This window comes from Ochotona curzoniae, unplaced genomic scaffold (assembly GCF_017591425.1).
Source record: "Ochotona curzoniae isolate NIBS_2020 unplaced genomic scaffold, NIBS_Ocur_1.0 scaffold_4701, whole genome shotgun sequence".
Taxonomy (NCBI): domain Eukaryota; kingdom Metazoa; phylum Chordata; class Mammalia; order Lagomorpha; family Ochotonidae; genus Ochotona; species Ochotona curzoniae.
This window is the reverse complement of record NW_024467122.1, coordinates 39,833,754-39,848,008: the sequence shown is the minus strand read 5'-3', so window position 1 is coordinate 39,848,008 and position 14,255 is coordinate 39,833,754. Positions and strand designations below refer to the sequence as shown.

The 14,255-nt window shown below is 42.9% G+C and overlaps 1 protein-coding gene across 1 annotated transcript in view; it reads left to right on the top strand.

Moving 5' to 3' along the window:
- The window catches only part of RNF212B (ring finger protein 212B), a 34,866-nt gene that overhangs the window by 19,983 nt on the left and 628 nt on the right, over positions 1-14,255 (top strand). Inside the window, exons 4-13 of the mRNA XM_040969494.1 lie at positions 3,046-3,161; positions 3,834-3,894; positions 4,556-4,584; positions 8,176-8,222; positions 8,443-8,485; positions 8,615-8,675; positions 9,029-9,074; positions 12,467-12,506; positions 12,724-12,821; positions 13,353-13,414. Coding sequence (XP_040825428.1) covers positions 3,046-3,161; positions 3,834-3,894; positions 4,556-4,584; positions 8,176-8,222; positions 8,443-8,485; positions 8,615-8,675; positions 9,029-9,074; positions 12,467-12,506; positions 12,724-12,821; positions 13,353-13,414 — 603 coding nt within the window. The remainder of the gene's footprint in view (positions 1-3,045; positions 3,162-3,833; positions 3,895-4,555; positions 4,585-8,175; positions 8,223-8,442; positions 8,486-8,614; positions 8,676-9,028; positions 9,075-12,466; positions 12,507-12,723; positions 12,822-13,352; positions 13,415-14,255) is intronic.

The following is a 14,255-nucleotide window of genomic DNA, read 5'->3' as shown; positions in this document are numbered from 1 at the left end:
CTTTAAAAAATAAATAAATAAATAAATAAATAAATCTTTAAAAGGAATAAATCCTAAAAACAAAAAAGTAAAAATAGAAGCACTTAATGGCTTCTCATTGGCATATCTGAATCACCAGGATCTCTACACTAATACTTTGAGGCCATCATTAAATAAATAAGGATTACTTAAATAGAGCACTAGAGTTTGGGGTTGTGGTGCAAGAGGTTAAGCAGCCACACACAATACCTGCATTCCTATGTGAGAGTGATGTTCCGATTCAGCTGCCCTATAGCGTGCCTGGGAAGGCAATGAGTGCCAGTCCAAATACTTGGGTTCTTGCTACTCATGTGGGAGACCCAGATGCAGTTCCGGCAGCCTGGCTTCAACCTGTCCAGTCCTGGTTGTTATAGGCAGCAGAGGGGTGATCTTTCCTTTCTCTGTTTCTCTGCCTTTCAAATACAAATTAATTAGTTAAGAAAAAAAAAAAGCAACAATATAATACTGTAAGAGTCTATCTGAAAATATTTTCATAGTGCTTTGAGTAATGGTAACTGAAACTTTTGGAGAAATGAAACTATGGATAAGATGCTTAGGGGTGGAACGTGGGTGGTAGAGAACTGTTCAAAGCTAATGAAGAACTTTCATTTTGTCTCTTGACACATGTTTTCAAAGCAAGTGGGGCTCCAAGGCTTAGATTCCCAGTACTCTTACCTGGCACTAGTCTGGGAATAAAGGAAAAGAAATTGGACCTAGTGGTTTTATACGGTGTTTAGTAAAATCCACACTATTTAACACTGACTATCATCAAGATAATATTAAGTGTAATCAAGAAGCAGCTTTTATTATCTGCTCTGTTATTGTATTAATAAAATAATCACTCCCTCTTAAAAAATGCAAGTGAGCAAAATTTATCTTTCTTTGGGGGAAAAAAAAGCCAACCTTTTCCTGATGATGAGAGATTTGGATGATTTGTAGCTATTTTTTTTCAAGTACTGAGGTGCATTACTAAGTTTTAGAATCTTCAATGAAAATATTTGAAATAGGTTAAGCAAATTAGTAGCTCACATTAGCCAAAAACTGCTTGCCCTCCACTAATGTGCCCTGCTGTTGGGTGTTTCCTGGATTGATTATTCTTTTTGGAATGTCAAGATCTAAGATTCGGATGTCAGTGTTTCGGGGTATGTGGGCAAAACAGGCCTTCTTAGACCTAATAAGCAAAGTCCCTTCGCTGCCAGTCTGGTCTCCACAGTGGGCTCTGATCCCCGTGCACATGGCCTTTCAGAGTGACAAGTCTAGGGGAAAACCTGGGTTTTCTTTTAAGACTTATTTTAGTGGCAGGATAACAGAGAAAGAGAGATAGAGATAAGAGATCTTCCATCTGCTGGTTCACTCCTTAAATAGCTATAAAAGCCAGAGCTGGGCCAGATTGAAGCCAGAAACCAGGAACTCTATCTAGGTCTCCCATGTGGGTAGCAGAGATGGAAATACTTGAACTATTGTCCACTGCTTCCCAGGCACATTAGCAAGGAGCTGGGTCTGAAGTGTAGTAGCTAAGAATTAAACAGGTACCCCCAAATGGAATGTGGACATCCCACATGCAACTTACTTTGCTCTGTGTACCTGGTGCCCTTCCTAGAATTTGGGTTTTCTTGATGATAGCTTAACACATTGATCCTAAGGATAAGATATAGATGTTCAGCTTACTGGGTTTTGGCTGTTAATCTGTTTGTAATCTGCCCTCTGAGTGGAGGGCAGTTCCCAAACTCTGCTTTCCACTCAGGATTCTGAGTGACTTTCTTCTGTTTCTTGATTGTTTAAAATTTCTGCAATAGACATGTTTTTACTTTTATTGAAAATAGTAGCTTTGAGATCAGCATGGTGGCATAGCAGGCTACAAGAAACTTTTGTCTATATAGGATCAGTTTTAAGTAAAAATGAAAGCATCTAAACAGTATATAAACTGCTTTTTAAAGAATATATATGCTGTTAAGTACAGTTCAATCATAAAGGGCAAAAGTAATTTGTAAATTAGATGTGAATCAAAAATTTATGAAAAGACTACTAAGATTGAGGGAAGGACCCCAGTCAAAAGGTTTGCAGTATGAGCAGGGAGGGAGCAGATGAGACACAAATAGTGCTGTGTACTCAGAAGTAGAGCCTGACAAAGCTAAAATACTTTCTAAATATTAACTTTAATCATACTCAGCAATTTCATGATAGGCACATTAGTAGAGCAACTGGTAAAGTGATGCAAAAGATAAAATTATGTGTCCATGCCCAGAAGTAAAATCCAGGAAAAGGTCATTTCTGTCTGTAACTCTTTGTGCTTTATTGTAGCAGCACAGGTTACCTGCAAATGACCAGGTGTCGCAGAGAAAGTAAATGGGTCACCCGATGTTCTGCACTAGCTAAGAATGTGGAAGCCAAGTCCGAACTAATTGTAGACAAAGTGGAATGCATTCTGAGCTTGAAAAGTAGTGTTTTGGGGGTCACTCTTCTTGCTCAGGATGAAAGATGACATTTTTAAAAGGCTGCTCTACTGTATCAGGATAGTCTCGTTCGTGTCCTAGAAAGCCATGTGGTGGGTGTTTGGCCTAACAATTCAGATGCCTGCATTCCATATCAGTACCAAGGTGTGGAGTCTGGCTGGAGCTCCTGACTCCCACTTCCTGCTAAAGGCTTAAGAAACTGGTCTTAGCCAACCATGTAGGAGACCTGGGTTGGGTTTCTTTCCAGTCCTGCCTGATGCGGCCATTTGGAGAATGAACCGACAGATGGAAAATCTTTTTATTTGCCTCACAAATAAGATATTAAAAAGCCAGTGTCCTGCAGGTGAAAACGTTCCTGGTGCTGAGCTCTTTAGTTCTGGGAGGCATTATTTAGAGCATTATTTAGAGCAAAATGAATAGTGATAAATCACAACATGGTGGATGGCATCACGGTGGGAGTGCCTGAGAGGGGAGTGGCTCCCTGGCAAAGCCAGAGCAACTCAAGGCAACCTGCTGTGTTCCACAGATGTCCCTTTGTTCTCAGCAGTATCAAAGGCCCGTTTCTCCTTCGTAGGTATGGAGGTTCCAGAAGAAACAAACAGATCTCCTCATCGCCTTTCAAAAGCATAGACTCACTAAGTTGGAAGCAGCCATGCAAGAGGCACAGCAAACAATGACCAATCAGCAAAAGTAAGTGACAAAACACATCCCCAGGAAGATTGTGGCTTGTTTTTCCCTTTTTTTTTTTTTTTCCTTTTAAAGAAGTTGTAGTTCTTATTGCCTTGTGGTTACAAAGTTTGAAAATTTCTCCATGTATGTTTATGTTGGTCTTGGGCAAATCAGGCACAGAATGTTCAGTTCCCTCTATCTTCACTGTAGTTTTCTCCCATACCCCCAAGAGGCCCTCCTCACTTTCTAGCTTTCTTCTTTTATTTTTCTGAACCCAAAGCTGCTGCTTCAAGGGAAATGAGAAAGAACTGATTTGCACTGATAAAAATAAAAGACATATTTTAAAATGTTAGCTCTGGGAGGATGTTTTGGAAATTTGAAGCTGAAAAATGAGATTCTATCTAGATGGAAATGTTTAGGCATTAGCAGACCAGGGGTGTGTGTGTGGAAAGGAAAGGGGTGCGTGTGCAAACGTCTTGCTGAAGTCACACCAAGTCTTGACTTCATGCTTCTTTTGTCCACTCAATTGTTCTATCAAAACCCTTCCCTTCCCCAGTCTCATTTTTGTTAGAAATACCTTGCATAGCTGTGTCCCTCAGTAAGTACTACCTATATGTAGATAGTATTAATCATCAGACTTTTTTTTTTGTCTCCTGATCTCCTGGAGCTGACTTGTTGACATCTTTTGCCTAGAGAGCTGTCTGTGTTAAAAAAGGAGAATGAAGAACTGAAGAAATACCTAGCAGTTCTAAAGGTGAATGAAACTTATTTTCTCTCCTACTGGTCCCATTTACAAAAAAAAAAAAAAGCTCACAGAAAAATGAAATTAAAAGAGAATGTACATTTTCTATGGAGTTTTTGAAGGTCCTGCAGATCTGACTGTAGGATAATGTTTCCTGACCTTTTTCACTTCATGGCACACAGAGAAACTGACATTGTGCAACCACATGGTAGTGAATGCACAAGGCTACAGAAGGCCGTGGGGAGTTGAAGGGAAGCAATCCAAAATTTTGCTTTAGAAAAACTCCAAAACACCTCAGGACTTGCTCTCCTTCACATTCTGTTTCCTAGTCATTTCTTTCCTACTGATCCCACTCCCAGAACTATTCTCACACATTGTGATTATGTCATTTTTCTTTCTCTCCCCAGAAACATGTGTTAGTCTTCGACAAGATTCCTTTTGGATTCTTATGGATAAGAACTGAATTTTTATTCCCTGAAAGCCAATAATTTCATAAGGAATTTTTTTTTTCTGTTGGGAATCTTAGCAACCACAGCTAGGGGGTGTCACACCTTACCAATCTAACAAGTAAGACCAATCCATCGGTTAGGAACCTTGAGCTACAGCTTACTTTACTCCCATTGTTTTTTTGTTTTTTTGTTTTTTTTTTTTTTTTTTTTTTTTTTACCTACAGGAATCTCCAAGTCGGTACCAAGGAAACAGGTCAGTTTTACAGCTCCCATGCTAGCTTCTCAACTCCTTGAAATTAAGAAGAAAGAAAGGAAGGAAGAAACAAAACGTTTATTTATTTGTTTGAAAGGCAGAGTTAGAGAGAGAGAAAGGCCTTTCCTCTGGTAGTTCACAATGGCCACAATGATTGGAGCAGAGCCAAGCCAAAGCCAGGAGTTTAGAACTGCATCTGGGTTCCCTATGTGGGTGCAGCAATTCAAGCATCGTCTGCTACTTTCCCAAGTGTATTAGCAAGAGCCTGGATTACAAGTGGAGCAGCCAGGGATTACTGCCTGTATGGGGTACTAGCATCATAGGTGGTAGCTTAACACATGTACCACAATGCCAGCCCTTGTTCTTTTTCAACTGAAATTATTATTTATTTTCATTTTCTTAGAAAGGCAGAAACACAGAAAGAAATTGAGAGTTAGAGACAGAAAAGCAGAGAGAGAAATCTTCCATCTGCTGGTTTACACTCCAAATAACTGCAACAACTGGGGCTGGACCAGGCTAAAGCCTGCAGCCAAGAATTGTTTGGGTCTTCCACATGGGTGGGAGGGATGCCTACTGCCTCCTTAGTTACATATTGGCAAGTCGTTGGAATCAGAAGCTAGGCCAGCACTGGATGTGTGGTGTGGGCATCCCAGGTGGGATCTCAAGCAATGTGCAAAATGTCCACCCCTCAGTGTTCTCGCTCCCTTCTTCCTTTTCTTTTTAAAGATGTATTTATCTACTTAAAAATCAGTGTGACAGAGAAGAGAGAGCACTTTGATCAACCCGTGAACTTCCCAGGAGCCTGCAACAACCAGGGCTGGCTTAGACAGAAATCCAGAGCCAGGAGCCAGGGACTCCATCTGGGTCTCTTGCATGGGTATCAGGATGAAGACTTGGGCCTTCAGCCAGTGTTTCCAGATGTGTTAGTGGGAAGCTGGATTGGAGGCATCACGTATCCAGGACTTGAATATGGCACTCTGATAGATAATGTAGGCATCCTAATTGGCAGCTTAACTTGCTGCACCACACCACTCACCCTGCCTTGGGGGGCTTTGAAATGGAGACCAGCAGTTGATGCATTTATACTTCTCTGAGAAAGACTTCTTCACGGAAAGTACCAAAGTCAAATCTGGATTTTACTGCTCACTCTTAAAAGTCATTTTATGAAGTCCTACTTGTCCTTCACAATTCATCTCACATCATTCCCTCTGGAAAGCATGTGAAATGCCTACTGTATAGCAGGTACTGTGTTAGATGCATGTGTACAGCACCAGTCCTTTCTAATCAGCGATAACACTTGTGACCTGCCAGCTTAACAATTTTTATTATCAGTCCTGCATTGACAGATTTAAAAAAAAAAAAAAAAGATATGGCACCCAGCACGATAGTGTAATGGTTAAAGTCCTCGCCTTGAGCACACTGGGATCCTATGTGAGCACTGGTTCTAATCCTGCGGCCCTGCTTCCCACCCAGCTTCTTGCTTGTGGTCTGGGAAAACAGTCGAGGATGGGCCAAAGCCTTGGGACCCTGCACCCCGTGTGGGAGACCTGGACGAAGCTCCAGGCTCCTGGCTTCAGATTGGCTCAGTCCCAGCGATTGCCGCCATTTGGGGAGTAAACCATCAGACTGAAGATCTTCCTTTCTGTCTCTCCTCCTCTCTGTTTATCTGCCTTTCCAATAAATAAATAAATAAATCTTAAAAAAAAAGAGATGGGATAGCATTTGTTATGGTACAGACGGATTAAGCTACTGTAGGGGATTTCTGTATCCCATATTAAATACCTGGGCTGTAGTCCTGCTTACATCTCCGATGCAACTTTCTGTTAATGTGCCTGGGAGACAGCAGCTGATGGCTCAAACACTTGGGTCCCTGCTACCAACTGGGAGGCCCAGATGGAGTTCCGGGCTCCTGGCTTTGGTCTGGCCCAGCCCTAACTATTATGGGCATTTGGGGAGTTAGCCAGCAGATGTAAGATATCTCTCTCTGTTACTCTGCCTTTCAAATAAATAAAAACAGATGACTAAAAAAAAAATCCTTGTCTCTGCACTCACAGAAGTTATAGCATAGTGTTCTTTCATATTTCTGTCCTTATGGTTCATTCAAGATTTAAACATGGCCTTGCTTTTGCATCCCCACTAGCATGTGTCTCTCTCAAAGTGAAGAACTTTAAGAAAGCGTGTATTTGAAAGGCAGAGTGGCAGAGAGAGAGAGGGAGAAGCACCAAGAGAAATAGATTTTCTATCTGCTGTTTTACTTCTCAAATGGCTGCAGTTGCTGGGGTTAGTCTGGGTCAAAGGGAGGAACCATGAACTCCCTCTGGGTCCCCCACATGGGTGGCCAGGATCCAAGTTCATGTGCCATGTTTTTTGCTGCTTACCCAGGCACATCAACAGGAAACTGGATTGTTAGCAGAATAGCCAGTACTTGAGTTAGTGTTTTGTTATGGGATGCCAGCATCACAAGTGTTGGCTTAATCTTATGCTTCCTCCCCCAACACTGATCCTGGGAAGAACTTTATTTTAATTTTTATTGTAAACATTATTATTTGTAATCTCAGGATATAGGACAAATAGACACTGAACAAACACTTGTAGGTAGATAGATGAGTGATAGAGGGATTTGTGAATGGATGGGCAGATGTAAAATTGAGAGTACTTAGTGAGGCACCAAGGGAATAAAAGCATACTTCAAAACTTCTGTTATGCGGGTGGGCATAGTAGTGCAACAGGTTAAGTTATCACTTTATTTTTTTTTTAAGATTTATTTATTTTTATTGCTAAGTCAGATATACAGAGAGGAGGAGAGACAGAGAGGAAGATCTATTGTCCGATGAGTCACTCCCCAAGTGACCACAATGGCCGGTGCTGCTCCGATCCAAAGCCAGGAGCCAGGAACCTCCTCCAGGTCTCCCATGCGGGTGCAGGGTCCCAAGCCTTTGGGCCGTCCTCAACTGCTTTCCCAGGCCACAGGCAGGGAGCTGGATGGGAAGTGGAGCAGCCGGGATTAGAACCAGCACCCACATGGGATCTCAGCGCGTTCAAGGCAAAGAGTTTTAGCCTCTAGGCCACCACGCCAGGCCCAAGCTATCACTTTGGGATGCCCACCTCAGGGTAACAGTTCAAGTCCTGGCTACTCTGCTTTTGATCTAGGTTCCTGTTAGCGCACATGAGAGGCAACATGATTGCTCCAGTGCTGTGTTCCTTTCTTCCACCTGGGAGACTTGGATGCAGTTCCTGATTCCTTGCCCGGCTCTAGCTGTTTGTGGGCAGTTGGGGAGTGAACCAGCAGATGAAATCGCTCCTGTTTCTCTGTCACTGTGCCTTTCAAATAGAACAAGTACATCTTTTAAAAAGAAAACCTTCTATTATAGATAATAGAGAAATGGAGAAGGCCTCATTTAGGGAGTTGGGGAGTAAAGAAGTCTCTTGTCAACTTTGTTTCCATGTGTTGAAGTGACTCCTGAAATATAAGAGAGTGAAAACATTTGTGCTTGGGGGAGAAGCCTTTATTGCTGTAACTAATGATGTGAAGTGGGAATTTACTTTTGCTCAGCAAGATTATAACACCTGTCTCATTCTCTTTTCTTGCAGGTTGAGCACACCCCGTCCAGTGGCCATCACTTCCCCGTCACAGTCAGGTAGGGAACCGTTTTTTTATCCAAATGACTGTGTGAGATGAGTAAATGTCCTTTTCCCAAATGGAAGATAGTCTCTTCTTGGAGACCATAAAGCCCTTCTTCTACTGTTATACCTGCCACGGAAACATATGCAACCAGATAACCACCCCTGACAGTGGCAAGGCAAGGCAGAGTGTGCCGCTGGTGGCAAAGTTGCAATTCACACTTCATTCTCTTTCAGTTACTCCTCGGCCCAGTTCCCAGCAGAGTAGCCAGGTGGTCAGGTGAGTAGGCAGCCTACAGAGAAAACCGATGACTCTCGGCAGAGGCTGCACTGTGAAGGAACATGGAGCAGTGAAGCAGGCCCGTCTCGGAGTCTAACAGCGGTTTGTTTTTTGTCTCTCCTTGTGTAGTCGACCTTCCTCCGTGGAGTCCATTGCTTACAGAGTGGCTGCCTTTGGTAGCTCGGGACAAGTAAGTAGTACTCACCTTTTCCATCCAGAGTGAGGGTTTTGTGCTAAATGAAAGCAAACTCCAAGTCAAAAAATCCAAAATTTTTATTGGTTTTGTCCTAAATGATTTGATGCCATGCCACAGCCTATTTTTCTGGGGTGATGAAAATCTAAACTAAAATACTGATACAGACTCTAGGTGAGGGACTAGGAACAAAAGGTTGAATTAACTGTGGTGGGACGAGTCCAATATGGGTCCTTCTCCCACTCAGGGAGAAGAGCATATGCTTCCGTGGGTGGGTGGAGACAGGCAGCAGGGCTGAGGGAGGCTCAAGGACCAGCTGTCTTCACTGATGTCTACTATTTGTCCATCAGGGCAGAGGCCTGCAGGGAAGGAGCACTCCCAGGGACTCCTACACTGGTGAGAGGGGAAGGAGATGTCCATGGTCAGTGTTCCATGTGCGGGGCACCAGCAGCTTGGTTCGGTGTACAGTGTAATCTTTTTTGAATGTTTTTCCCCCCAGGTAGTGATTACAGGTATCCAAACACATATTACAAGTTATTGCTTGCTTTCTTTTTCCTTCTTTCCTTCTTTCCATCATTTTTTTCCTTCTTTCCTCTTCCTTTCTTTTTAAAGGTGCAATTACACAGAGAGGGAGAGACACACAGGGAGATTTTTTTTTTATCTCCCCAAATAGCTGCAATGTCCCGGGCTGGGCCAGATTGAAATCCAGGAGCCAGGAGCTTCCCTCTGGTCTCCCAAGTGGAAATAGAGACCCAACCATTTAAAACAGTCTCTGCTGCTTTCCCAGACATATTCTTTAAATCTATTTTTATTGGAAAGGCAGATCAGATTTATATAGAGAGAGTGAGACAAAAAGCTCTTTTATGCATTGGTTCACTCCCCAGATGGCCACAACCACCAGAGCTGAGCCAATCTGAAGCCAGGAGCTTCTTCCAGGTCTCCCACGTGGGTGCAGAGTCCCAAGGCTTGGGCCATCTTCTATTACTTTCCCAGGCCACGATTAGGGAACTGGCGGGGAAGTAAAGCAGTTTGGACACAAACTGGTGCCCATATGGGATCCCTGAGCTTTCAAAGTGAGGATTTAGCCAATGAGCCATCATGCTGTGCCCCATTCTAGACATATTAACAAAGAAGTGAATGAAAAATAAAGCAGCTGGAGTTGAATTGGCACTCATATGGGATGCCAGTGTGACAGGCAGTTGCTTTACCTACCATGCCAAAACACCAGCCTCTACTAGTTTCCACACAATGGAATTTTGTTCTCAAGCAAATAAGGGAAAAAATACGAATTTGAACTTTAGGAAACTGTTGGGGAACACAAACAAAACTGGCCAGGAGATACAAGCCGATTTTTAAATTAGAGTTGACTTGATTTTTAAAATTGCCACAAGATGGCAGTAAAAGTTAGGTCTACAACAAAGGTTGGCAGAATCCTGTCAGTTTGAGGCTTCTGGTTTCTTCGCTGTGTATTAAACATAAAAATGTTCTGGTGAGGGCCTGGCGCAGTAGTCTAGTGGCTAAAGTCCTCACCTTGCACACGCCAGAATCCCAAATAGGTGCTGGGTCTAATCCCAGCAGCCCCATTTTCCATCCAGCTCCCTGCTTATTTCCTGGGAAAGCAGTCAAGGACGGCTCAAAGCCTGGGCCCCTATACCTGCGTGGGAGACCTGGAAGAAGCTCCTGGCTCCTGGCTTCAGATTGGCTCAGCTCTGGACATTGCAGCTTCTTGGGAAGATCTTTCTCTCTGTCTCTCCTCCTCTGTATTTCTGACTTTCCAATAATAATAACAATTAAAGAAAATATTCCGGTAAAGAGATACTTTTTTAACCACTTCATTGTTTGTCTTTGCTCCCTTAGAACCCTTGCGATTGTTACTGTTTCAAGGGCATTAGGGAGTCTCTAGAGAACCTATCAGAAGAATCTCCCTTTTCCCAAGAGGCAGATGGGAAATTCATTTTTTAAATTATTTATTTATTTATTTATTTTAAAAGTCACAGTTACACAAAGAGAAGGCTAAAGACAGGGGCCTGTGGTAGAATCATACCAATGCCAAAGCTAGGAGACAGGAGCTCCAGCCCAATGTCCCACATGGATATGGGGGGGTCCAGCTACTTAGGTTTTTTCTTTTTAAATTTTTACTTTATTTTCTAAGATTTTATTTCTTTTTATTAGAAAGGCCAATTTTACAGAAAAGGAGAGATAAAGATCTTCCATCTACTTGTTCACTCCCCAAATGGCTACAGTGGCAGGGCTGAGCCAATCAGGAGCCAGGAGCTTCTTCCAGGTTTCCCACACAGGCGCAGGATCCAGTCCCTGAACTATTGGCCACTAGCATGGAGCTGGATTGCAAATGGAGTGGCTTGGGGCTGGTTTGTTGGTTCAACTGGCAAATCTTCCACCTCCTAGCATCAGATTCCGCATGAATGCTGGTTCATTTTCCAGTACTCCATTTTCTATCCAGCTCCCTGCTTATGGCATGGGAAAGTAGCAGAGATAACTCAATGCCTTATGACCCTGCACCCACATGGGAGACCTGGAAAAATTTCCTGGCTCCTGGCTTTGGATCAGGTCAGCTCTAGCCCATTTGGGGAGTGAACCACCAGATGGAAGATTCTTCTGTATCGCCTTCTCTCTGTAAATCTGCCTTTCCAATAAAAATCTTAAAGATATTTTATTTCAAAGGCAGAGTGACATACAGAGAGATCTTCCAACTGCTGGTTCGTTCTCCAAATACCTACAACAGCCTGTTTGGGGCCTCACTGAAGCTGGGAATGTCCTTCAGGTCTCCTACATTTGTGGCAGGAGTGTAAAATACTTAAGCCATTATCTGCCACTTCTTTGCACATTAGCAGGAAGTAGGATTGGAAACAGATGAGCCAGGATTGACCTGGAACTCTGATATGGGATATGAGCATCCTAAGTGCTGGCTTAACCTGCTGTGCCACACATCCACCCAAATCTTAGAACTTTTTAAAGCCCTCATGGACATCTCATACCACAGTTTTTACATTAATATTTGTATCATTTTAGGTTAGCCTAGATTTGGCTAGCCTGTTGCCCCATTTGATAGTTATCTCCTCAAGCAGCCAAAACAATTGCCTCAAATTATTTTCACCAAAGAATAAAAGCTTTTCCATACTTTATGAACTCCGAGCTCCAAGTCTTGGTAAGCTTCAATCTCAGGTCATATCAATGAATGACAGCCTTGCAAATCAAATGTCAGTTCTCCAACAGACACTTTTAAAAACTCCAGTGAACACTGCACATTTTTGTGATTGCCATGATTATAGCAGCATACTAGTCTTCAATATTATCATGGAACTGGAGGGGAAATGGCAATTTATTATTATTTTGACCATCATTTGGCCTTTTGTTTTGAAAACCATTTCCACATTGCTACAAGCCCTAGGCTGATATCCAGAGTTCTGAAACTGAAAGAGAATGAAAGAGAATTTTTGGAGGCTTTGTTCCACCATTTTTGTTGTTGTTTTGATCTTTGCTAGTATCCCTGGTTAGGCAATGCAGTGAACTATCTTTAGCTCCTTTCTGGTGATCTATGTGAAGGGGGCGTTCCAAGGACACTGGACTCATCAAGGCTGCAGTGGGTCTTGGCCCACCAATTTAAGCAGGTGGAGGGGAAAGTACCTTTAGAAGTCGTGATCTAGGAGCCTTTTCACTTATTGCTAGTCCCAAGCCTAGCACGGGCACCAAGAGTCTATGAGCTCCGTGTCCTTCACTCCAGCCCCTAGGACACTGGAAACTCATAAATTCATTTTTACGCTTTGCAGAGACCCCTTCACCGGCTTCCTCCCACAGTCTGTCTTACAGGTGAGTAATCCTAGGATCCCTTCACACTGACACTTGCCCTGTCCTGTTAGGGCCACTTCTTACTGGTCTGTACCTAATCTGCTCTATGAAAAAAGGGAGCAGCTTAGGTAGAACTGGGTTGAAGGAACATAGGAATTACTAAATTTGATTCTCAGCAGGGGATTTTTTTTCTCTCTGGAGCTTTTCCTTTACTGATGCTCTTATTCCTGCTCCTTAGGCCTTCATCTGCCTCTTCTGGACAGGCGATTTTTCCTTTCAGATCATCCCTAAATGAGGATGCAGGTCCCTTCAGAGTCCTCACTCCCAACAGTGCTGGTGAGTTAAATAACATTCCCCAAGGAGGAATGTCAGCCCTTGAATGAGGATTCTCAAGGTGACAAGAAGTTGGGACTGGCCCCTCAAAAAGCACTGACTCTGGTTCAGTTCCTTAATAAAAGTTATCTAGTTTCCTTCATAGTGAAAGGAAGTTCTGGATTTTCGTCAATAGCCTGTTACCCAATAAAGTCTATTACTTAGCCAGGTTAGCCTACAGGATTAAGCTTTTTACAAAAAAAAAAAAAAAAGAGAGAGAGAGAGAGAGAGTCACTGTGTTGAACATACCTTGAGCTCATTTCGGAGGGTTCTACCAGCAGCCCTTGATAAGGAGCCATCATTTTCCTCTTTCTGTTGCCTCTGCATCTGTGCGCTTTGTCAGCACTCCATACTAACAGCAGAATGGGCTTTAACCCATCTGATATTGATTATCCAAAAGTCTTCCCTTAATATCCCTTAAGAACTACCTGACCCATAAGTACAAATGCTGAGAAATGTTGAAGTGACCTCTCACCATTCTATCGCATCTTTCAGGTCCCAGAGAGCGCAGAATCACACTGGAGAGCCTTCCTGGTTTCCAGCTACCAGCCCTGCAGGTAAGGCTGAGGCCTGGAATATAAGCACTCACATGGTTTAACCTGCACCTTCTATATTTCCTTCTGGTCTCAGATTCGGGTGGCAGACTTAGTGAACATGTGTGTTCAGTTTTCCAGAATGACCTCAGTTTCAAAGATTACATTTCTCCTATCATGCCATCTTCCTAGTTAACTGGAGTTTGAAGTAAAATAAGTGTAAAATAAGTGTGGACTTATGGACTCTGCCAGTGGCACCACAGCCAAGAATCTCAACTAAATGTATGTTTTCAGTGGAGTTTGTTTGAGCTAGGGTAAATCATATGGAATTCTCCAGAGATAGCTAGAATGCTGCTTCATGGGACTATCATTCTGATCCAGGCAAAAAAGAGAAAAAAAACCACATAGTGAGGCAAGGCTGGGAGCTGTCACGTGGGAAGCCCAGCCCCGCCTGTATCTGACTTGAATTTGGAGGATGAGTGGGCCCTTTACTCTGCCCCAGGCTCCTGGTGACCCCAAGAAGAGCTCTTTCATACTCAAGTGGATAAATCTGTTGCCCCATATTCCAAAATGTCCTTTATTTTCATCAGCAAGAAATAAAATCCAAAACCTCAAGCACCAACACTAAGGAGAAAACATCCCTCCCTAAGGTTCTCACAAGTGGAGGGATCGACTTACAGGTAAACACAGGCTTCAGAGACACCCAGGAATTGTCCACACATAAATGGCCCCCAGTGGTGTCTTGACTGCAACAAGCTGTAACAATACCAGGACAAAACAAAATTAAAGCTAAACCTCCTTTAGACACTTGAGGAAAATTGGGTTATCTAGCTATTGAACATTGGATATTAAAGCATTCCTAATA